Below are 25,410 nucleotides of genomic sequence, written 5' to 3' on the forward strand. Positions count from 1 at the left end.
GAGAGGAAAATCGTTATGGTCCATAGGTTGGGATTATCCAACCTCTGGAGTTTGCAAACTTTAATTTGCTGCAACACTTGTCTGGTTTCATCTCTCATCGAAGTTTGGAATATGAAATACCTCAGACATGTGGGTATTCAATGAGATTCATCTTCCCAAAACTTGCCTGATCTGGAACTGGAACACCTCAAGACTTCTATCAAAGTAGTCAACTTCACTGGCAAAGTGCTTCCAAGGTTTCATCACATCAAAGTTTTTATTTTTTAGTTTTTATAATGTTGATTGCTGTTACTTTTCTGGACATATTCCCAGAGTTGATGAGAGCTAAGCATAGTTTTCATTCTTACGTACTAGTGGTCATAATATTCCCTGAAAAATATCTAACTATCACTGGCATGATTAGTCATGCAGTAGATCCGATGCCACTTGTTGAATTTCTTGAAAACAAAATTAAAGAATATTTGAGGAAGAGAAATATATGTCCACTACAAAAAGAAAATAATAATAATAATAATAAAATAAATTGTAAATTGCCACGGGGAAGTCGAAAACTTAAACAACACACATAATTAGATAATAGACCATGCAAGAAACTGGATGAAATTTAAATTCAATTTATATTTCATGAAAAGAATACCAGGATATTCTTATTTTTATTAATTAAAATTTAATAATTAATAATAATAACTAGTTCATCCATACAAGATTCCCAAACAGAAACATTACCAACTATACTTAAATTTACTAAATTATTTCATTTTGCAAAGATATTTAGTTATATTTAAATAGTAATTTAATAATTTTTTGAAGTAAAGTACTCCCACGTTCCTATGAAATTGGTCTTTTTCTTTTCTAACATTAAGTTTAAGAAATATTGTATTAGATGATTAATTAGTTTGATTAATTTATATAATATTTATAATGCATTGTTATTTTAATTATTTTTATTTAGTAATATATGAAAATAAAAATAAAATTTTTTTATTTTTTTATTTTTTATGCTGAATATTTTATATTTTGAAATTAATTTTTTTAAAAATTATTGTATCATCAATAAAACAATAATAATGTAAAAAAAATTAATTTTATTAATTTAAATATAATTAAACAATAAAATATAACGTAACTATAAAATTATTCCAAAAGTTAATACTTCATCCATCCCTTTATTTCCATTTTTTTCTTTTAAATAATTGTATTATCTACTTAGCATTACAAATATTATAAATACAGAGTATTTTATTTTACATTTAGCTGAAAGAATAAAGAAATAAATATCAGAAACATAGTACAACTTTAACAATGGCATGTCAAAGCTCACAGTTGTCGTTACCATTACAATGGTCATTCTATATTTTATTTAAATAATTGTTCAACCCCAGCTTGCAACTGGAAACTACAGAGAAGCACAGGCACAAAGACCAGATCAATGCCTGTTTTGTTGGGAACCTTTCGTTCCTAACCCCCCAAAAGTTGACTTCCAAGACTGTCTTGTTAGTGCTGAAAAGAGTAAATTGCTCCGTTGTTCAATCATTTGATTCCAATTCCAATTCTTTATTCTTATTTTCTTTTACACGCATCACAACCTGCTTGTGTATATTCATTCAATTCATTCGTTTAATCTCTCTACTTTCAGGCTAATTAAATCCATCCGAAACTATTACGATGGCTGCTTATGCAGCTGTTCTTTCTCTCATCCACGCCGTGAGGCGGATCCAGATTGTTACTAACCACGCAAAGTTTTACAGGAGCCCAATCGACCATATAGGGGAAATGGGTTTTTTGCTGCATCATTTTCTGAAATCCTATTCTGATCATGGAGAAGATAGTCAACATCACTTGGAGTTGGAGAGAAACATTGCAGATATTGCTCACAAAGCAGAAGATATCATTGACAATTTGGTAGCCGAGGAAAATGTTTTTCCGGGCAGCAGCGATCGCGAGTCATACTTTGAGTCGTTTCTTAGAGTCCAGGTAGATATGAAGTTTTTTATTGAAAAGGATCTGGAGATTCAAGTCCCGAGCAGATCAGTTCAACGTCGGCGGCTGTCTCCATATCAGAAACTACACGAATACTCTCTGCCAGATGCTTCGAAGAGACCAATTGTGGGACTTGAGATCCAACAAAATCATATTTTTGAAAGGCTTACGACAGGACAATCTTCACTTGAGGTCATTCCAATCATTGGGATGACTGGAATCGGTAAGACCACATTGGCTCAATCTATTTATGGAAGTAAGTGTGTTTCGAATCACTTTGAGATCAGAATTTGGATCACAATGTTCCAAGAATGCACTGTCCGAGATGTTCTTCTGCAGATTTTTATTTGTAAAGACACGCAGTACCATAGCAGCAGTTTACTAAGTGCGAGCCATTTGGGAGAAATCCTTTACAAATATTTATTCATTTGGAGATATCTAATTGTATTAGATGACATATGGAGTTGGGAAATTTGGAATGGCATAAGGATTTTCTTTCCAGATTCGGGAACTATGAGTCGAATCATTGTAACAAGTAGGCTGTCCAATGTGGAAACTTATTTCGGCTTTGCAGGCATTCAGATGAGCTTCCTCGACAGAGTTAAAAGTTGGGAATTGCTTTGTGAAACTATATTTGGAACAGAGGGTTGTCCTAATGAACTTGAGAATGTAGGAAAGGTGATTGCATGTAATTGTAAAGGGCTTCCTCTCTCGATCCTTCTCATTGGGAAACTTCTAAAAAAATCGCGTTCGAATAAAGAGTGTTGGGAGGATGTGGCAAGAGACATGGCCTCATTTTCGAATTTGGAGGCGGAAGAAGGTTATCGCAAAATCTTATTGTTGTGCTACAAATCCTTGCCAGAACATTTAAGACGATGCTTACTTTTAATGCTCCATTTTCCTGAAAGAGATGGAATTTATGTCTTTCGACTCATAGGTCATTGGGTTGCTCAGGATTTTGTAGAATCATATGACAATAACAAAAGTTTGAAAGAGGTTGGTCGCGAATATTTAGAGGATCTTGTTGAGAGGAATCTCATTATGATGGTCTATGAGTCGGGATTAACCAGAAAAATGACAAAATGCTATCTCCGTGATTCTACACGAGACATGCTTAAGGTATGCTCTAGAAGAGAGAAGCTCTTTGAGGAATCACTACATTCCGCAAGACTTCCCTAACGAGAGCATCCCTTTGTTTCTCATGAAAGGCATCTTCGTCTCAATTAGAATTTGATGATGTCTTACATCCATTATGGCGTCCCACCCACAGTTTGAGCATACATTGCTGCGCGTAGCGGATGCTGTTGTAATAAGTTCTTTAGAAGATATGTTTATACATGTCAATCTTCGGTACTTGATGATGTTGTTGGACCTCAGTGTGCAGATTTCCTTCCATGTTATCCAACTCTGGAGTTTACAGACTTTAATTTGCCGCAACACTTGTCTGGTTTCATCTCTGATCGAAGTTTCGAATATGAAATACCTAAGACATGTGGGCATTCAATGAGATTCATCTTCCAAAACTTGCATGATCTGGAACACCTGAAGAATTCTATGAAAGTAGTCAATTTTATTTTTTTTTCTTTTTTTATGTATATGTACAATGTTGATTGCTGCTACTTTCTATGGCGTGTTTCTTTTTATTCTCCGAGGTTTGAAATGTTTGATATGATGTTTTCATAATGTGCAAGTCATATTAATTCTCTTTATTCTAAGTCATTATCTTTTATCAAAAATAAAAACACTACTGAATCCATACGACAAATATCATCTTGTGTCTGTGCATATATATTTCTGATGTCTTCCCTTTGAACTGAATCGTAAACCATCTCTCCATTCTTGAAATCAAAGAAATCATTTCTCTGTTTCTTCTGAATGAGATGAGTGTAAACAGAGTGGAGTTGCCCAAAGCGATCAAACTCAAAATTCGTACCGTCGACATTTACGGCAGCAATGATCCCCGGGAGCTCTTCGTCGGAGTTCCAGAAGATCAAGAAATATACGTACTAGCAAAACTCCATTCTTGCCCCCAAAGCGACTACAGGAACTGGAAAGAGTTTCATAGGATTATCATCATCCACGACGATAGAGATCAAGAAATCGGATCAAGAAGATGCATGTGCTTCGAAAGGGCAGAGATTGGATGTTCTCAAATTAGTTTTAAGAATATATTCTTGATGAGAGACTACAGAATTGCAGACATGTTCCTCCCCTTCTGTGTCAAAGAAGATTACAAAAATCATGTGCTTTGTGTATTCTATAAAAACAATGGCTCATACAAGATTACCGATCCTCTGACTAGGAGCCGTGTCAATGTTCAGAGCTACTTCGATCTAATTATGCAAGAAAATACACAAATGATATCGAATGTGGGAATCATTCTGTGTCTTTTGAATAAGGTGAGTAGACGTCGAGTGCAGTTGCCGAACAAGATCAATCCCATCATTCCTACAATTGATGTTTTCGGTGCCCGAGAGCCTTGGGAGATCTTCCACCACTACAAAGATGATCAACAAATTTATTTCCGCAAATGTGGTAATGGTGGGAACTGGCAAAGTTGCGAAGGAATTGAGACTATCAGAAAAATGCCGGAAAGGGTAATAATAGGGAGTGTTCGGAAATTCAGATATGCAAACAAACGTGCGGAAACTTTCGACGGAAAAAGATATGTCATGAGAGAATATTCCTTAGCCGGAATATTTGATGTTTGTGTCCGACAAGATTGCAAAGATTATGTGTTCTGTACGGTGGTTAAAGCCACAACTTCAGCCCGATTCAGCTTTCATGTACCTCCGGAAAGTCGAATGGATCTTGATGGCTATTTCGACAAGTTTCTGATACCAGATACTAATGATGCAGAAGATGCCGATTCGGAAATAGGACATTATTTCAATGATGATCCAGATCTGTATAAATGATTGAGGTGCAAAATCTGTAGAAAGGAATACCAAGTTTGAATACCAATGTTTTTTGTGTGCTTGATCATCATTTGGAAGTTGCTTTCTGTGAAAATCTAATAGAAATGTTCATTCTCTAAAAGATCTATCAAAATTGTGACGTCTAAGTTCTACTCGATCATCTTAAACAAGTACGAAGAAGAAAAAGAAATAGAAGAAAAATAGGCTATCGACGACAAATGACTCAAATTAAAGTTGATAAGAAATATGGCTCGATGATTGTTCGACACATCTTAGCACCTTACTCATTTATTCACCTCTCACTATCTACAACAGGAGCAAAAAAACAAAACAACATTTTCTTCTATATATCTCTATATATGTATGTACAGCTTCTTCTAGAGTTCGATCGAAAGGAAACAATTTGCTAAACAATATGGTGAAGGGGAAAGGTAGGTACGGCGAATACATACATATATATATACATTCGGGTGTTGTAGGCGTTTTCAAGTTGAGTCGTGGTTGCAGAGGTTGTAGCCGGATATAAGTGAGCTCGATGCGAAGGCTATGAATGCAAGGAATGACATGGCGATTGACGCGCTGGCCATCAATGTGAACTCGTCTCCGCCCCAGTTAGAGACCCAGTCGTCCACCCTCGTTGCAGCCGACGACGATGCGGACATCAGAAGATATGCCAGTATCTGGGACAGAACCAAGTCACAGTTTTTAGCATAACTTGTGGGAATACAAGAAACACAAATCCAGAATTTAAAGAATGTTGTATCGAATCGAAATTAATGTCATGAAAACTAAAGCAGATGTCGTGAAAAATACTACTTGCCTGATCCATTGCAAAATCGAAATGGAAGCGCAGAGGATGGGCAAAGATATGCCGCCCTGTGCGCAAGTGTTTTGCGAGATCAAAGGCTTGGAAAGCAGCGTACACAAATCCAATTACGTTTATTGACAGGCAATATCTGTGGAACATCACAAAATACGCGCACGATTGTCAACAAAATATACTTCGGAAGTCGTCGATGCAAGATACATTGAACAGGGTAAAACCCAAATCCTCAAAACTCATAACTACGCAGCCCAACAATCGCAAAAGTTTATATCTCCATAATCTAATTGATAAATTCTTGGAATAGAATAACTACGATTTCGACGTTCTTGTACCATAATGCAGAATCTAAACTAACAATCAACAATTTGCTACAAAAACACATTGAAGATCAAAAAACAGACATTATCAAGGAAAATTCAATTCGATTATCATTGATGCTCATAATTCGAAGAAGAATCAGTTACCGATACTCCTTGTATCGATCGAAAGAGTCGCCACTCCAACCCTGAGTCTTGTCAGCAGCCATAACTGAGAATGAAATCAAACAAGCAACAACTTCAAACAATCTAAGCGCCATGGCTGCCTTCTTCACAACCATATTCATCTCCGACCTCTTCAGAATCGACGCCACCGCCGCCCTCGACTGAGTATCTCCACCCACCTCATCCTCATACCCTCTTCTACCTCTACCTCTACCTCTACCTCTACGTCCTTCCTCCAATCCGCCGCCGTCGTCGCCTAATGGTCCGATCTTCTTCATCCCTGCAGGTGGTTCCTCCCTCACCATCTTGTTAACCCCTAAAACAACCGGAGACGGAGCCTTGGGCGGCGTATCAACATTCTCCGGCACCCGCTTCTCCGCCGGAGAGTACTGATCCGTCCGACCGCCATTCCCGACTTCCAACGGAGGATCTTCCCGCAAATCTATATGCTCCGATGCGTGCTTCTCCGAGTGAGGCCACGGCCGCATCCCTTTCCGTCCAATTGCCTCAGAACTCGCCGGAACCGGAGAGTTGTACTTATCGACAAGAACAAGAGACTTCCCGCTGTTAACACCAGAGTCGTCTTTCTCCGGACGAAAAGAGGGATCGTCGGAGCGAAGCGGCGACTCCGATCGGAGCGGCGAGTGCCACGAATCGACCTGACTGGTCGTCGATTCGGTGTCCGACAACGATATGTGGCTGTTGCTGCTCCTCCCCAGACTCTTCTTGCTATGATCACTAGGGTCCGCGTTCTCCATCCCCAATTTCCAAAAACCCTAAAAATCAACCCCAAATTCAAATCCCTAACTCTACAAATCCCCAATTCGCACCTAAAACCCAATCAATTACCAAATATGAACCAACCCGGTAGCAAAATCCAATCAGAGCGTAAAGATAGGAGAAGAAAGCGATTAAAATAGGAGAAGGAAACGCCACACCAAGGCATTGAAGGCTGTCCCCGCAAGTTCTTTATTCCACAAGGTCAAGACCATTACAAGCTACCGTGGACATCCTCCGGATCATCGCCACGTGTCCAACGGGGGGAGAATTGTACGGCTGTGATTTTCGGCGGGGGGACGAATAAAAGAATGGACACGACGACAGAGACGACAGTATGCTTCCCCTGGATTCTCTGCAAATGCTCCGGCGACAGTCCGACAGTATGAATTCCTTACGTGTGAGTGATGACTGACACCCAAAACGACGCCGTATTAACTTCGAGCTAGTATTATTAACTTTAGGTTGAATCGGATAAAATTCACTCGTAATTTTATGAAATTTTTAAAATTGCGTCAACAGAGTTTACCCCTCGACATATATTTGATCGTGATTAAATTTTAAAATTTTAATTTCTAAATTTTTAAAATTATAAATATATTTATTTTTTATATTTAGCCGGAAAAAAATAATAAAAATAACCTAAATCCGAGAAAAATAATTATTTTTTTAGTATATTTACTATATTTTAGCCTAAATATAAAAAAAATTGAGTATATTTGTAATTGTAAGGATTTAAAAATTGATATTCTAAAATTTATTCCCAATTTGAATGCATTTAGTTAAATACAGTTAAATAAGGATTGCCGTTTAGAGGCATTTAGTCAAATACCGTAAAATAAAGACTGTCAATGGAGTTAGACGCAGAGTTTATAAAATTACGATGAAATTTAAAGCAGTTTTAGAAATATAAAAAATTTGATGGCAATTTCATAAAATCACTTGTAAATTTAATGCAGTTTAATTTTAATTTTATACTACGAGTTTCAGTGATACATACAGGAATCAGATCCGATCCAGGTGTCGGAGAAACAAAGCATTAAATTCCTTCCTACTTGGAGAGAGAAGAGATAATTGAATTATGCTCCGGAGTCACTTTCAGACAACTCAAGGTATAATTAGATTTTAGCACAGCCATGAATTAGTAAAAAAGAATTCGTCCAATGGTGGGGGCCCTTTTGGACAGTGGATCGGCTGAAGAAGAACGAATAGTGAAAGTGGAAGAATCAGATTTTGTGTCTTATGTATGTGTGATTACTTTATTACATGTTTTCTCTGGATTCCTCATCAGTTCTTTCTTGGGTATTTTAATTAAAATTCATGATCTGTTTATATAAATATTTTTTTGAATTATTAAAATTATTTATTATCATTAGTAATATTTTTAAAAATATTTTCAACAAAATGTAATAATAGTTCAAATATAATATTTGAAGCATCAAATAGAATTTGAATTTAACATTTTAATAATAATATTTCATCAATCTGCTGATAAAGTAAATATATTTTTCATGCGGTTTAGTTGAATCAAAATGTCTATTTGCTTATTTGTCGGACTTATTTTGCAAAATATTAAGTTCGATCGGAAGTTTAACCGATTCGCACTTTATACCTTTTTCCTATCAAAATTATGTTATTATTATTTTGGTAGACATAATCTATTTATAATAAATCATTTTATTTATTTATAATTTTATTATTTTTATTTTAATAAAATAATAATCAAGTTATCATTATATCTTCTACTTTTTATCATTCATTCAATCAAATTTTAATCTTTGTTGCCAATCAAACTTGCAGAGTATATTTCAAAAAGAATAACGTCGGATTTGTACGTTCGTATCCAACAGAACAGCATCGTTAGTTCTCGTACAGATGAACAATACGTTCTTGTGAACAACATTAGACTGGTCGTATTTCTTACAAAACAGGAACCCGAAAACTTAGCAACGTTTTACCATACAAGATCAAAACTATTTTCTTGGATCAAAGGTAAGGTTGTCACGGATGTTGAGACGGTGCAGGCTCTTCGACCACAACTTGAACAGGCTCGGCATCGTCGTCGGGGCTTCGATTCACAGCCGTCAAAACTTGACCCGAAGATGTATCAGCGCCGGTGGTTTCGCCGCCAGACCCGCCGCTCCACGTGTGGACCGGTCGGAGCAGTCCCTGTAATCTCAATAAATAGCTCTGACTGGGAGACTGGTGTCTCACGTATCCCGTCGACATGACGAGCCTCTCGGAATCGACGGGGATATTCGATAAGGCGCTCAGGTCGAGATTCGGGAAGACAGAGCTCCGGCATCGAGGGCATTTCACATTTAGTCGAAGCCACTCGTCGATGCACTCCACGTGAAAATTGTGGGCGCAAGGCAGACCACGGACCTGCACAATGTATCGATTGAAAATTATTTTTGTTGTGACGGATTATGATTAATGATCGAATAACAAACAGAAACGTAAAAAAGATACAGACTTACGTGGTTCATATTTCTAAGTCTATTCAAATAAACTAAAAGAACATATCAGACGACTCAGCTCAAACCAACTCCACAGCCCAATTCTGCATACCGTCGGGCCGGGGGCCAGTCCGCAACCATGGGCCCCCTTTTGACCCCCCAACTCACTGACCGGGCAGCGAAACCCCGTAAAAAACTCAGCTAAATGACAAACTAGATTCAAGGCATATCAACAATTTCTCAACTATTTTTTTAAACTAAAAAAAAAAACATGCGCAGCTTTACCTCGTTTCCGATGTAAAACTCTTCCAAACATATGGGACACTCGCTGCAGTCGGTAGGAACAGCCTTCATCGTGAATTTCGGAAGTTCCTGAATAAGCGCCTCCACGGCCTCCCTCTGAATTAAATCACGCAATAGAACAACATTTTACATTGATTTCATTGCAAAATAAAGTCCGGAAATTGAATAAAACGAGGGCTCAAACTAAAGCTCGGAGTTGCAAGATCGCGCAGACAGTTGCTTGTTACCTGAGCCGTCGTCAAGTAAAGTCCCGGTTGGTATGCAGCAGCTGCATCAGTGGCCATCCCTCTCAATTCTTGCCGAGCCGCTTCAAAGGTCCAATCTGGCACTCTAATCATGTCAACCAAGACCTAAACAAGTAATATTTCGACTTCCATAAGTATATTCTCATTGTCTACAAAAAAATGTGCTCGTTTTACCATTTTAATTTATCAACCAAAAGTGTGCATATTTAAGTAAAAAAGTTCAATCCTTCTTTAACTACATACTATTTCCATTTTTATTTCCATCGTTGCCACTGAACCCGCATAGCATTTCTTACACCTGACTACTTTAATCCAAAAATTATATTACTAATCGTCTAAATACAATTTTACCCCTTCAAAAAAAGTACAAGACACTATTTTTCTTAACTTTTTTGCCCAAAAAGTTTGATCACACTTCTAAGAGACCGGAAGAATATGAAGTTTGTGAATCAAAAGAAAACCACAACAAAGAAATGCAGACATTGGTTATTTATAATGACCGTTGTGAACAATTCATTTTAAGATAAACCGAATCAAAGGGACGAAGACTACAACAAGATTTTGGAAAATCCCGAGTAAAAGGTCACCTAATTTTTCTATGGCTCCAGAGTAGATTCATATAGATCATCAAAAGAAAATATTGGATAAAAATCGAAATCTTTTGACAAATACACTGCCTAGAGCTTACTCCGAATTCCGATAGAGGGATTCCTTGTTGGGCGCGGTATTGATGCGCCTGTCTTCTCGCTAACCACTGAAACAAAGATGTAAAAAGTGTTAAGATCCGGAAGCCTCATTACAAAGCATAATGTCTGTCAAACAAACATACAAATCGAAGAGATAGCTAACCCTTCCAATACAGATACCGGCGATACATGTAAGCCCACAATAGCTAAAAAGCAGCCAAATAAGAAAACCCCACTTCTGGCCGTCCTCAGGCAGCTGAAAAATGAGTCGAGACATGACATCCATTCCTTTCATCAGTATCTGATGATGTAGTTTCTTGCGGTCAAAGAAGAAAAGAAAAAGGAAAGAAACTAACACAATCTCTTGCAGCTGTGAACCACAGGCTACCGATTATAGTCCAAGCCCAAAGAAACGGATAAAGTAAAAAAACAATGATCGATAGCACAACAGTCCTCCCACAAAAACGAGCATATCTTTGCTCCGAACCAAGATCCCTGAGGCAATACAAAATTACGAGAACACAATAACACCATTGAATAAAGTAAAGCGAATCGAAAACTTGCACAATCAGCAGAAACTAACTTTGCAAGTGGAAAAAACATAAATATGCATACAAAAGAAAGGGAGTTTCTTACAATCCCATTCCGGAAGCTAATCCATTATCCACAAACATCAACAGCCGGAAAATAAACACCGTAGAGTAGTCGACCTATTGTAATTAAAAAAAACAAACAATGGAGCTAATTAAGCATCTCAAGATCACATCCAGATTACATAAAGTACTAAATTTTACTTTTGCCATTCTTTTTTTCCAAAGGGGCAAAGGTTTCTTACCACAATCCATATGTGTAAGGGATGAGCACATAAATGATATTTTTTCCAATTGACTGCCACAATAATTCTAACCAAAAGTAGTTAAAGAAACAATCGAAAGTTCATCCCAGCAACAAAAAAATTAGATACCCACTGAAGATCGAAATAACAGGGAAATGAAAATATGCAATAAAAGGTTGAATCTTCACTTGTTAAGAATCTGCCATTGAAAGGATACATACTTGTCGCAAGCATAGACAAGAAGAACCCATCGTACCTGTAAGAACCCGAATCTCCAAAATCATTCCCAAACAATCAAAACTATGTGATCGAACAAAATTAGGGTTCATTTATTTTCTTAACCCCCAAACGAACTTCAAATCAAGAAAAAATTAAGACACTGACCACTTGAAATCAACCCCTTTGATCGCCATTCAAATCTTCAGCTGTAAAAGCAAGCTGCTTCGATTCTCATCCATAAAAATCCACAAATTGGGGGCACCCCAAGTAGGAAAGCATTAATAAAATAGGGAAGTGCACACAGAAAGAACAGTGTTGAAAACAGAGATTCGCCCAGATCGAAGTAAAGAGGAACAGAGGTAAGGATGGTGGTGCGTTTCGATTGAAGGGATGGAGTGAGTTAATAAGAAAAAGGAAAGAGTTGGGGGCGTGATAATGAAGCTGGGGGGAGGGGGAGGGGGAGGGGAGGGGCAGATGCGCTTGCCTACTTTTGGTAGAACATCTGGTTTGAATTCTCAACTGTTGGAATTAATAAAATTAAATCTACTTCAATGGTATCGATCAAAATTGGTTGAGAAATATATCTACTATCCTCGTTTGGTTTGAAGGCCTAGGGTACCGAACAACTATAGGGAAAATCAGCACCCACTTAACTCATTACAACACATTTGCATTGAATTAATACTTTTTTTCTGCCTAGTTTACATATATGATTCTGGTATTTTGATTGATGTTTGCCGGTAGTCCCACATTATCAAGCTGATTGAGTTTGTGAATGCGGGATCAAAGTCAAAGAAAGGTTCAAATGTGAATTACTCTTTATTATTTCTCAAAGCTTATATTTGGCATGATTGATTCCTCCACATGTAGAATGAAATTAGTTGTAACAAAAAAAAATGTAGGTACATGTCAAAAAACAAAATTCTTGGGTAGGAAATCTTAGTTTGTTAAATCATCTTCTTGATGGATTTTTTGGGTGATTATTAAGAGTGAAAAACAGCTAGGTACATGTGAGAGGATGTGTTCAATAAATAAAGAGAGAACCTAGGTGTGATTAGATTAGCATCTCTTGAGAGATGATTGATACAACTTACTTGTAAGTTTAGATTGTTTTTGAATAAGTGAAATCATGTCTAAATTGAAATTCTCCAGATGTAGGTATCGTGCGATCGAATTGGATTATCAATTTCGTGTGTTTTATTTTTAAGTTTGCAGAATGTACGTGCGTTGTTTGATCGTTGCATGAACTATTTCTGATTGAATTTGTCTGTGCAAATTTGTTTGTTCTTGCGTTCAAGCTAGTTGATCATCGCTGTTGTTATTTGTTTGTTGTTTGATTTGTTTTTTGAGCAAATTTGGAGCCAACATCTTTTAACAAATTTATAAGAATGTGTGTAACAAAATTTTAATACTATTCAATGTTAAAATAAATTTAATATTCGATACAAACTATGCAAGAATCAAACAAAGCATATCGAACAATAACTATGAACACATAACTTTCTAGAAAATTGGGCATTTTATTACAACATTGAAAAAAAAAAAAAAAAACTCTACCAAACTCTTTATTATGATCAATAATTACACTACAATTTTCATGAATCAAGAAACAAAAAAATGATAATCATTCAAATAGAAGATCTTATACCAAAACATGGACTTCATTTTACAAAAAATATTTCAAATTTCAAATTTAGGAGGTAAAACTCGAAGATTGTTCTTCGTGTTCTTTAATAGAGCTTATCATTGTAGCTACTTCTCTCATTTTCAATGATCCATTGACACATGTTAGCCCAACTTGCAACAAATTCAACATTCTCTCCTCACTCGCACCTCCCGGCACGAGCACCTTGTCGAACACTTCCACGGTCCACTCCTCCATTATCGCCGACTTCACCGACCTGGCTAGCTCTATCCCGTTGCTCTCAACTACTTTGCCCGTTAAGAGCTCGAGTACAAGGATTCCAAAGTTTAAGACATCCTTCCTAAAGGGATTATTGTCTAAAATTGATTGGTCATGACATTCGGCCTCAGCTAGACCATACTCGCTTATTAGAGGCTCCATCGTGCTACTAAATAGAATGTTCGAGGATTTTAGGTTCCCATGTGCAATCCCGGCATCTTTCAAGCCATCGTGCATGAAGGCTAAAGCCGTGGAGATCTTGGCCGCAATGTTTAGCCGGCTTCCCCAATCGAAGGATTCGCCGTTATGAGATCCTATGGATCGAAAGAAATAAGTGTGAAGTAATACAATAATTTCCTTTTTTTAAAAAAAAAAATGTTGCGGTCGTTTTTAAAATAAAACTAACCTTGAAGGAGCTTCGCGAGGCTACTGTTCTCTTGGAACTCGTAGATCACGAGTTTCTCGTGCCGTGAGCAGTAAAATGCGATGACGGGCAACACATTCGGATGCCTAACTCGATCGATCTTCTCAATCCTTGTCTTGAAATCATCTTTCGAGATGTCCCAATCCCGTCTTCTCTTCACGACTAGAGGCACCCGGTCGTTGAGCATGACCTTGTAGAGCGTCCCATGTCGATTACGCCCCAACAACTCGGCTGGCGACTGCAGCAGCTCCTCGAACTTCAGCCCGTTGCCAAACACCGGAGTTGAAAGCACTATGAGCGAATTCGAACCTCTTACACTTTCCTCGGTCGATGTAATAGAAAACTCCGATCTATTGCCCTTCGACCCACTCGATGTGGTACTCATCTTGTCCCGAGATCGATCCGTGTGAACTCCATCCTTCGCCCCGACTTTGTTCCCGCTAGCCTTACGATTCTTAATCAATTTGACGATGATCAAAACGACTATGATCAAGCCAATCAACGCGTACCCGGAGTATATAAAATAGTCCTTCGACCGAGATTTCCCTTTAGGCGGAGGCGGCGAAGGAGGACAAATGTTCGACAATGGGACGCCACACAATCCTAAATTCCCCGAAAAGCTCGATTCGTTAAACGACCCTACATCGTCGGGGATTCTCCCGATCAGATTGTTGTTCGAAACATTGAACTCTTCCATGTTAGAGAAGTCGACGCTTGGGACACCTCCGGTGAGGCGATTATTCTCGGCTAAGAAAGACAACAACCCGGAGATCCTAGCGATGTTCGGGATGTCCCCCGAGAAGTCATTGTCCGAAACGACGATCCTCTTCAGATTGCCCATCCTCGAAAGGGATCCAGGCAGGCTGCCCGACAGCCGGTTCCGGTGAAGATAAATATGCGTCAGCCGGCTGCAATTCGACATCTCTTCGGGCAGCCCACCCGCGATGTCGTTCTCATTGACGCTAAAAACCACGAGACCTTTCGCGACGCACAACGAGGCGGCGTCGATCTTCCCTGTCAGGTTTAGCCCCTCGAGGACGATCTTTTTTACCGTTTTCGAGTCGCTATAGCACGTGACCCCTGTCCATGCATTGAAACAGGGGTCCGAGCTGGAATTCCACCCCCAATTTACGCCTCTAATTCGATTATCTCCCGGCGACAGCTTCGCCATGAACTGCACAAGCGCATCCCTTACTTCCGGCGACTCTCCGGTGGCGGCGACGGATGCCGCTAGGAGCAGCACGGCTGTCAGGATCATCGACGCCGGCATGATTTTCGTCGATCGAAGCAATGGTTTTTTTCTGAAATGGTGGATTATAAGAGGGTTCAGGAAGAAGGTAAGGGAAGGAGATGGATGCCGAATGGCGAAGTGTTAGGAAGAGAGGATACAGCAAGAATGGGACAAGAGGTATAGGCGTCAGAGAAAAGGACAAGAATGAATGTTGTAGCAAAGTCGCCGGTGATTATATATGTATAAGTGCCGGCCGGCGGCGGTGGGGGAAGGGTCGCTGTCAGAGAAAGGGAGCATGGATCGATCTCAGTTGGCTTCAGCTGAGAATTTTATTTTGATTTTTATTTTTTATGTTTGATTGCATTCCAACCATATGAATCGGACCAAGTCAGTTTCTCTTACGAGCCAAAAACAATTTTAAAATACAAACAATCACACCCTTAAAGAGTTATAACAATGGAACATCGTTAAAACAAAAAAAACAAAAAAAAAAAAAAAAAAAAAAAAAAAAAAAAAGAGTTCTTTTTTCGTTCTTACATAAAGCGATTATATTTTCTTTGTCAATTCTACATAGTTTATCCTTTTTTATAATATTATTTTATATTTATCATTTTTTTAATCTCAATAATTTATAATTATTTTTTATATAATAATTATTTTTACTAATAAATTTACTAATTATACTTTAACTAAAATCTCTGTCTACCTTACATTTTATTTGGGATGGAGAGAATATATAATTTGAATTTATTTAAAGATATATATATATAATGAAATAAAATTTAATTTAGATTTTAGAAATAACCTTTTAAAAATAAGATGTGTTTTGTGGGAAAAATATTTCCCTATATATATAACTCGAAATGGAGATAAAATAATACAATCAAACATTGGCCTTAATTAATTATTAATTTTTGTGTGACAAAATCTAACATCAAGAAATTCAATATATTACAAAATCCTAGAAGAGTGGCTGAGGTTGACGCAATTAATGTTCCAAGTAAAAATTGTTAACTCTTATTTCCCAAACAAAATTATTTGTTAATTTTCCCCAATCAAAACTAGGGTTCTTACGTTTAATGACATTCCTCTCGATAAATCTCCCAACACACACAAGAAATTTCTCAACATTGATCAGCCAAATTATAAACTCTAATCTGCTTTTCACAATGAAGCTGACAACAATTTTTCGTCTTTTATTGTCTGTCTCAATCATTGTGATGTCTGAAAGCAGATCAAATTTGCCATTTTCGAACCCAAAATTTGATCCATGCAACAAAACCCTAAATTCAGGAACTTTTCACGACAATGGCCAATTAAGTTGGGAGCCTTCATGGCTGTCTGATAAGGACAAGGTTCTGTTGCAGAATTCGAAGCAGAAGTTAAAACCCGATGTTGTCGTAGCATCGGATGGCTCGGGCCGCTACAAAACCATTGGTGAAGCTGTCCGAGTTGCGCCTAGTCGGAGTAATAAGAGGTTTGTTATATACGTGAAAAAAGGAATCTATCGCGAAAATGTGAACGTCGAGGATGACAAATGGAATGTAATGATTTATGGCGATGGAATTGGAAAAACAATTGTTTCTAACAATCTTTCCATTGGTGACCGGCTAAGTACGGCTAAGACATCTACATTCGGTAAATGAATCGATCTTCTTATGACTATGTTTTATTATCGTGCTCTTGCGCGTGCATATATCCGTCGTTCTAAATATTTTTTTGAATAAATTAAAACACTCTTAGTATACTCTCTTAGTGAACTAATTAAGTAGAAGTTTTAACGTAATTTGGAGCATTAAATAATTTTAAAAATGGTAAAAAATTAAGTATTTAAAATAAATATTTTATAAAAAAAAATATATATTCGATGCAAATATATTGTTAATAAATATTGCGGAAAATATATTGTTAATAGTATTACTTTGTTTTGAAATTTGATTTTGCGGTTTGGTTCTAGTTTGAATAGTTGTTTAAATATACTATTCTAGTCATAATTCAAAGTATTTTTTTACTATTTTTAGTTGTCATATTCAAAAGTATCATAACATAATATATATACAATAATTTATAAAAAAATCGAATGACAAAAATATCAAAATGTCTTGCACTATCTCATTCACCAATAAAATATTATTAATTTTCGATTTGCTATAAAATCTCAAATGGCCCCTTTCAAAATGAACGGAGAGAGTAATATTTTTTGCAAAAATTATAATATACTTTTATGAAGAATGACAGGAATTGAATAGTATTTTTTTTTTTCGGAGAATAATAACAAAAATATTAAACTACTCTTATTTCATTTCAGATGGAAAACTTACTAATAAGAAATAAATTTCGATTGAGTAAAATACTTACCTTATGAATTAAATTAAAAAATTCTTTAGCAATAATGTCATACATATATATATATATATATATATATGATCATACATGCAGCTGCCTTCGGCAAAGGATTTATTGCAATGGACATGGAGTTCCAGAACACGGCGGGGCCGACCAAGGGTCAGGCGGTGGCGCTGCAGTCCTCTTCCGACCAATCCGTGTTCTTCCGCTGCCGGATAGCCGGATACCAAGATACTCTCTACACAAGGTACGGCCGTCAATTCTACCGCGAATGTCAAATCCTTGGAACAATAGATTTCATCTTCGGGACAGCAGCCGCCATCATTCAAAATAGCGCGATACTAGTCCGGCGGCCAAACCCTCAAAAAGTTACTATAATCACCGCTCAGGGCAAAGAAACGCCGCAAACCAATAGTGGTTTATCCATACAAAATTGCACCATTGACGCCGCTGAAAATCTTAAAGGGATTAAAACATATTTGGGCCGGCCGTGGAAGGACCACTCGACCACGGTGATCATGGGGAGCCGATTGGGGAGTCTTATAGATCCCGAGGGATGGCTGCCGTGGAATGGGCAGCCACCCCCCGATACGGTATTATATATTGAGTATAATAATAGAGGCCCCGGGGCTAATATTGCGAGGAGGGTTAAATGGAAAGGAGTGAAGGTTGTGAATACAAAGGATGCCGCGGATAAATTCACGGTTAAAAACTTTATTGACGGCGGCCGGTGGCTTCCTTTAACCACTGTGCCGTTTTATGGAGGTCTGTAAGTTTCTTATAATTTCGAAATCGCTTAATGAAAAAATATATAAACTCTTTTAACTTATGGTTTTGTTTTGTTTTTGGATTATTTATCAATTTTTTTTTTCACCTAAAAAATATTACATTCGAATTGCAGTTTCTCGTTATTAGAGTTACGAAATTCAGAGCAAAAAGGGTGTTTTCCTAATTAGGTTTTGGTTTTAACATTGTTTTGAACTATGTTTGTATGAATATGATATTTTGCCCATGGGATCACATGTCCCAAAAATAAACCCTATCCTCCTATCTCTACATACATAGTGTGTATATATACACACGTGTGTATGTATAAAGTAATATTTTATACATACACACGTATGTATGTATAAAGTTATATTTTATGCATACACACGTATGTATATATATATACAATGTTTATATAGGACAGCAGGACAGGATTTTGTCTGGACAGACGATCCCGTCCCGATATTTTGTGAAATATGCATGATAATTTTTAAATGAAATGATGATATTGCATGATATAAAATTGAAATAAAAATATTCCATCTAAATGAATAGGGTGATAAAAATTTTCAAAATATGTTTCTTGTCAAGATATATATATATATATATATACTCACGAGACGAGCTAACTTGATTTAATCTCATATTTAAAAAGTAAAAATAAAAATGAATATATATGTATTTAAACATGATTTAAGGATATATTTTCTAATAATTTTTTTCCGAAATGAAACAAAATCCTAAAATAATTGTTGGAGATTGAGGTATTATTCATGTTCCAAGGTAAAATCAAATTAATGCTATTTCCCAACAAAAATTTTATGTCTTCTTATCCCAATCAATAATTAGGGTTTTCTCATTTAATGAATTTCCACATCTCAATAAATTTCCCTAAACCTTAACAAGAAATTAATCAATGTTGTGCCCAACAATCTCGATCCCATTAGGTTTAATTTTACAATGATGAGGACGACATTATTTCATCTTATGCTATATGTCTTCATCATTGTAATGACTGAAAGCAGACAAAAATTGCCATTTTCGAACCCACAATTCAAGGAATGTAATAAAACCCTAAATTCAGGAACTTGTCACAACAATGGCCAATCAGGTCAGGAGCCTTCATGGCTGTCTGCTGAGAACAAGTTTTTGTTGCAGACGAGTTCGAAGCAGAAGTTAAAAGCCGATGCTGTCGTTGCATCTGATGGCTCGGGTCTCTATAAGACCATTGGTGAAGCTGTCCGAGCTGCGCCTAGTCGGAGTGATAAGAGGTTTGTTATATACGTAAAGGAAGGAGTCTATCTTGAAAATGTGAAAGTCGACGACGACAAATGGAATGTAATGATGTATGGCGATGGAATTGGAAAAACAATTGTTTCTAGCGATCTTTCCGTAGGTGTTCAAACAACTACCGGTGACACAGCAACATTCGGTATGTTGGAGATAGTTTTTTGAATAAAAAAATAAGTATTCGATACGATAATTTAAAATATACTCCCTCCGTCCCAGATATTTTGGACTTATTACTGTAGATACGGGAATTTAGCTAGTAGGTAATTAAGAAGTGTATTAGTAAAAATAATTAATTATTTAGTAAAAATAATAATAAATTAAGATTAAGATTACTAAATAGTTTAATTAAAATTAAAAAATTATAAAATTTAAAATATTATTAAAGTGCATAATTATATTTCTAAAAATAGAAATAACAAGTTACGTAGTTAGGACAAAAATAGAAAATAGGGACAGATTATATGGACGGAAAGGAATAAAAATGAATTGAATAATTAAAACATAAAAATAAAAATAAATACAAGTAACAAATTTTATTGAGACTGCGCATGCGCGTGAGATTTTGATTTTGATTTTATTATTTTAAAAATATATATATAATTAAATACTTAATTTCCATTTATTATATTACGTTAATATTTAAATTTACATTCAAAATATCACATTAATACATATTATTATTTATATCACGTTAAAAAATTATTTTCATCCAAAATATTATATTTAAACCAAAATTCAAAACCAACCTCACAATCAAACCTTTCACTTAAAACTAATAAAACTCCAAAATTTTTACTCATACATAATATTTTATGTGAATAAATAATTTTTAAAATCAAATTCTAAGTAAATAGAGCAACAATGAAAACTACTAATTTACCCTATTACATTTTGAAGCTGAATATCTCAATTACTAATAAATCTAAAACTTGAATAAATAGATGATTTTTCTTATAAATTGAAGATCTAATTAAGAATAATGTAACATATATATATATATGAATGTATGAACAAACATGCAGCTGTGTTCGGAAAAGGATTTATCGCAATTGACATGGAGTTCGAGAACACGGCGGGTCCCACCAGGGGGCAGGCGGTGGCCCTACTCTCCTCGTCCGACCAATCGGTGTTCTACCGTTGCCGGATCGCCGGATACCAAGATACTCTCTCCACAATGTCCGGCCGGCAATTCTACCGCGAATGCGAAATCCTCGGGACAATTGATTTTATCTTCGGAAGAGCTGCCACCGTCATTCAAAATAGCGACATACTTGTTCGCCGCCCATCAACCACTCAAAAAATTACTACAATCACCGCTCAGGGCAAGGATGTGTCGCAAACCAATAGCGGTTTGTCCATACAAAATTGCAACATTGACGCCGCAGAAAATCTTGACGGCGTCAAAATATATTTGGGCCGGCCGTGGAAGGCCTACTCGACCACCGTGATCATGGAGAGCCAATTGGGGAGTCTTATAGACCCGGCGGGATGGCTGCCGTGGGACGGGCAGCCGCCGCCGGATACATTATTATATGTTGAGTATAGTAATAGAGGGCCGGGTGCGGATACCGCAAGAAGAGTTAAATGGAAAGGAGTGAAGGTTGGGAATACCAGAGAAGATGCGGATAAATTTACTGTTACAAACTTTATCGATGGAGACCAATGGCTTCCAAATACTGGCGTGCCATTTCAAGCCAGTTTATGAATCTGGAATAAATTCGAAATAACTCAATAAGAAGAATATGTTTATTTAATAATAATAATTTTGTAAATTTTATATAAAATTTAAATTCTTGAGTTAAATTATGTTTGTTTAATATTTTTTTGTGATACACAAAAAAATACAATATGGGTGTGTTTGTTTTGGGGATTGGATTTTAAATACGCTGTTCGTCTCATTTTTTTCTCTAAAAAAATATCAAATCAAACATCTATATTTTTTTTTTTTTTTCATTGTACTAAAAATTAATTTTACATTCAAAACATCGCATCAACACTTATTTATATCACATCATACCACTATTTCAATTCAAAATTTATATTATTCAAATCTCAACTCAAAATCTAAAACCCGAGACAAACACACAATGTATCCTTGAAAAAAGTATGATCTCTATCTTCCCTCTAATTCTATCGGCCCACGATAAGTGTTGGGCTTGGATTATTTGTTCTATTTTATAGGTTTCGGCCCATTGCTTACTCAAAGGACTTGTTTGAATAATGAGAAAACATTGTATTATTAATTTATATGTTCTTCTTATATTTTTTTAGTACTAGAATTTGTATTATCGTAAAAAATAATAATTATAATAATTATTCTGATTTATTATAAAATTAATGTGATTGAATAATCCTTGAATAATAATCCGAACAAAAAGAAAACCACATTATTGTTTGTATAGACTCTTTTTGTACTCTTTCGTATCATAATCTAAACTCTCGTCACATAAAATTAATTACGTTGGTTTATTATAAAATTATTGTGATTGTATAATTAGAATATGATATATATTCACAAAAATTATTATACTCTTTTATCAAATATCTCCAAATTCTATTATTCATAAAAAAATTTTATCTTACTAAAAGTATTAAATCAAAAACTTATTTTTTATTTTTTATATTATATTAAAAATTAATTTTACATTTAAAATATCACATCAACACCACTATAAGAAAAAATCATTTTTGTAACAAAATTTTATTGTCTCTAGATCTATTTTTTTAGTTACTAATGACATTAGAGACGGAAATAGGAATGGAATTACGTTAGCTACGTGAACTTTAGGGACGGAATTCCGTTACAAATATATTATTTTTTTTAGTGATACCTACTTATATCATATGCAAACACACCTCTATATGCCATAATATTTATTGTATTTTTATCACGCAATTAATTGTGACTTCTTTTGGGAAACAATCAAACCTCTCTCTCATAATGTTTTTTTTTTATTATTATTATTTAATAAATATAATATTACTTCTATTATTTATTTATTTTTTCCTCATTCATTCGTTACATAATTTAGTCATATAAATTTTAGTTATTCATAATTTTAATCTTAATTGTTAATGCGAATATCAAATTATTAGTCATATTTGAAAGTAGCCATTTGCTATCTTCAAAATGTTTTGATCGTCCCCCCTCTTTTCATATTAAAAATATATATGTAATAATAATAATAATAATAATCAAATTAATTATGAACATTTTCAATGATGTTGCTTAACCTTTACTTGATCCATATGTCAATCCAAGTAAAAATCTTTAATCATGGAGCTTGTCTTTCTTTACATTATTTATTAATCAAGCTTTGTTTGAGAGTTGTAAAGGAAGACTTGAAAAGATTTAAAGCAAAGATTCTTAGGCTTTGTTTGTCCGTGGAGTTTGAATTTTGGATTTGAATTTTAAATTGAATTGAAATAATTATTTGATTTAATATAAATAAGCAATGATATGATAATGTGAATATAAAATCTATTTCTAATGCACTATACATAAAAATATATGGTTTATGTAATTTGATGTTCTTGCAAAAACAAAAAATCTTTTATGAATAATACTATGTAATTGACTGTTAGGTAGGTATGATTTTCTTTTCTTTTTTTAATATTTAAATTTTTTAATTAAGTTATAATATTGATATAAATATTTTACATAAAAAAATGGCCATGAATGTGATGATTTTGAAGGAAAATAAAAAAGTAGAAAAATAGAAAATAAAAATAAAATTAAAAAATAGAAAAATAGAAAATACAAATACAAATACAAATTCAAAATATGTTTTTGCATATGTTTTATTAATATAGATGTTGTTGTTTTTATAAATAATAGATAGCTATTAATTGTAATATTAATATTTTGAATAATAATATATTTTAGATATTTCTTAAACAATTTCGTTAAGATATTTTTCCTAAAACATTCAAAATATAAATAATAGAAGTACACCTTCTTATGAAGACTATACCTTGTGAAAACACCATACATAAAATATATATATATATATATATTTCATTAAAAAAAGTTTAAATTCAAAATGTTGAAACATCAATAATACAAATTAGCACAAGTTGTTGCCATTCTTCTATTTGTGGTCCACATGAAGATAGCAAAAGGCCAAAAAATGAATGTTGGCATCACAAACATTATGGGATATGAACATTCCTTTGGGATAAATCATAAATCTATTCCATGTGGGTATCGACAAGAAAATATAATGTGCAACAAACAAACAAACACCATTATTTATTTATCTTTACGATGATTATTATTATTATTACAACATAGGAATCATGAAATCTATTTCATAACAAAATGGGACAGCAACTTAAGCCATTTACAATCTATAAGAAAGCTACAAAATTCCCTAATTGACAAATATTTTCAACATTAGCCGAAATGCACAGTTTTTTTCAATTAAATATATCAACAGATATTCGTATATATTTAGGGAATTCATTATAAAGTACAGGATCAAAGATTTTCTCCAAAGATAAATATAAGAATTTTGTGCCACATTTTGTTTGGCAAGAAAAAAACAACAATGAAAAAAGAGTTTTACATAATTTTTTTAATAAGATACGAGCTTGTACTAATTAAATGATAATTGAATTAAATAGATCTTATTTTTTAGTACACAAGACTCTAAATATTTTACATACGTGTTATTTTGGAAAATAAATTAATGGGAAAATAGTGATAAAAAAAAATGGCTAGTTTATTCTAAATGCTTAGATAAAATTATATTATTTTTATTGTTAAATATTCAACAAAAATAACAGTAAGTGTTTGTTGGCAAATAATAGATTTAAATGTTAAAATCATCTAGATAAAAGACTTAAAACATATAAACTGATCAATACGCCAATAATAACAAATATTAAGAGATAAAAACTAAATTTACTTTAAAGACAGAAAGTTTGAAAATCAAACATGACATTGGAATGTACCAAAACAATGATCTGATTCTTTATTATTACCAAAACATTAGAATGTACCAAAAATCTAAAATCTTATTTTGATTCTTTATTACTACCTAATGAGAATCGCTCCAAGTACTTATTTTTTAAAAAAAAAATAAAAATATAACAGAGGTAATAATTCACACTATATCAATACCAAACAAAAATCATATCAATACCGTACAAAAATTCTATAATCCAGTAGAGTAGAACAAGGAGGTGAAGGAATATCATCGTCATCTTCTTACTGAATCAATCATCTCTATAAAGCCAAGTAAATTCATTTTCATTCACAAACTTTTTCCAATACCTATCAACGTCAATACAATGATCAACAATAATACCAAGAGCTCTAACTCTCTTTTTCTCACGACAAAATGTAGCACGATGTCTTTGTGCTTTTTTTTGCAGTAATTTTTTATATTATCTCTCATATAAAAATTCTCGAAATTTATATATATCTACGTTGAGAAATTCAACGGAGAATGTATCTTCCATCTTGAAATTTATATTGTACCACATGGAGCTGTTGGTGATTGTAACGTTGTCAATTTAGATTTATTTTGTTAATTAAGTTTTTGGAGTTTCACAATATTCTATTTTTATTTTTTTTATTTTTTTTTTTTTTTGCGATTTCTCTATTTTGTTCGATATTTTGAGAGAAACTCATTTGGGTATTTGTAGATTCGAGACATAGCTTAAACATAAAAGGAGTATTATATATACTTAATTTATTTATGTAGAAAA

At 34.7% G+C, this 25,410-nt stretch overlaps 6 protein-coding genes across 9 annotated transcripts; 3 read left to right on the forward strand and 3 right to left on the reverse strand.

Annotated features, from left to right (window-relative positions):
- The first annotated feature begins 1,348 nt into the window (after positions 1-1,348).
- On the forward strand, positions 1,349-3,674 carry LOC127253057 (late blight resistance protein R1-A-like). 4 transcript variants are annotated; one of them, XM_051277473.1, is made up of 2 exons: positions 1,349-1,493; positions 1,637-3,674. In XM_051277473.1, the coding sequence occupies exon 2, from the start codon at positions 1,666-1,668 to the stop codon at positions 3,157-3,159; it is 1,494 nt and encodes a 497-aa protein (XP_051133430.1). In that variant the 5' UTR covers positions 1,349-1,493; positions 1,637-1,665; the 3' UTR covers positions 3,160-3,674. The 4 variants fall into 4 exon arrangements, with proteins under 4 accessions (XP_051133430.1, XP_051133431.1, XP_051133429.1 ...); XM_051277474.1 differs by having other exon boundaries at positions 1,361-1,524; XM_051277472.1 differs by having other exon boundaries at positions 1,362-1,509.
- A 1,430-nt stretch (positions 3,675-5,104) lies between these two features.
- LOC127253091 (CASP-like protein 4A3) lies at positions 5,105-7,391 on the reverse strand. The gene is made up of 3 exons (XM_051277524.1): positions 6,189-7,391; positions 5,719-5,854; positions 5,105-5,578 (listed from the first exon to the last, which is right to left on the reverse strand). The coding sequence occupies exons 1-3, from the start codon at positions 6,962-6,964 to the stop codon at positions 5,384-5,386; spliced, it is 1,107 nt and encodes a 368-aa protein (XP_051133481.1). The 5' UTR covers positions 6,965-7,391; the 3' UTR covers positions 5,105-5,383.
- Positions 7,392-8,787: 1,396 nt separating this feature from the next.
- On the reverse strand, positions 8,788-12,199 carry LOC127253089 (E3 ubiquitin-protein ligase SIS3-like). The gene is made up of 10 exons (XM_051277520.1): positions 11,896-12,199; positions 11,729-11,767; positions 11,512-11,578; positions 11,313-11,386; positions 11,033-11,171; positions 10,840-10,932; positions 10,679-10,744; positions 9,973-10,095; positions 9,728-9,841; positions 8,788-9,368 (listed from the first exon to the last, which is right to left on the reverse strand). Exons 1-10 carry the CDS (start codon positions 11,922-11,924, stop codon positions 8,985-8,987), a joined length of 1,128 nt encoding a protein of 375 aa, XP_051133477.1. The 5' UTR covers positions 11,925-12,199; the 3' UTR covers positions 8,788-8,984.
- Positions 12,200-13,423: 1,224 nt separating this feature from the next.
- On the reverse strand, positions 13,424-15,327 carry LOC127252961 (probable inactive receptor kinase At2g26730). The gene is made up of 2 exons (XM_051277346.1): positions 14,040-15,327; positions 13,424-13,947 (listed from the first exon to the last, which is right to left on the reverse strand). The coding sequence occupies exons 1-2, from the start codon at positions 15,325-15,327 to the stop codon at positions 13,424-13,426; spliced, it is 1,812 nt and encodes a 603-aa protein (XP_051133303.1).
- Positions 15,328-15,363: 36 nt separating this feature from the next.
- Positions 15,364-18,407, forward strand: LOC127252962 (probable pectinesterase/pectinesterase inhibitor 46). Its single transcript, XM_051277347.1, has 3 exons — positions 15,364-15,465; positions 16,464-16,926; positions 17,728-18,407. Exons 1-3 carry the CDS (start codon positions 15,364-15,366, stop codon positions 18,405-18,407), a joined length of 1,245 nt encoding a protein of 414 aa, XP_051133304.1.
- Positions 18,408-19,413: 1,006 nt separating this feature from the next.
- On the forward strand, positions 19,414-21,400 carry LOC127252963 (probable pectinesterase/pectinesterase inhibitor 46). The gene is made up of 2 exons (XM_051277348.1): positions 19,414-19,834; positions 20,718-21,400. Exons 1-2 carry the CDS (start codon positions 19,414-19,416, stop codon positions 21,398-21,400), a joined length of 1,104 nt encoding a protein of 367 aa, XP_051133305.1.
- Positions 21,401-25,410: the final 4,010 nt, after the last annotated feature.

Source organism: Andrographis paniculata, unplaced genomic scaffold, assembly GCF_009805555.1.
Source record: "Andrographis paniculata isolate CXL003 unplaced genomic scaffold, ASM980555v1 Contig49END, whole genome shotgun sequence".
In the NCBI taxonomy this organism is placed as follows: domain Eukaryota; kingdom Viridiplantae; phylum Streptophyta; class Magnoliopsida; order Lamiales; family Acanthaceae; genus Andrographis; species Andrographis paniculata.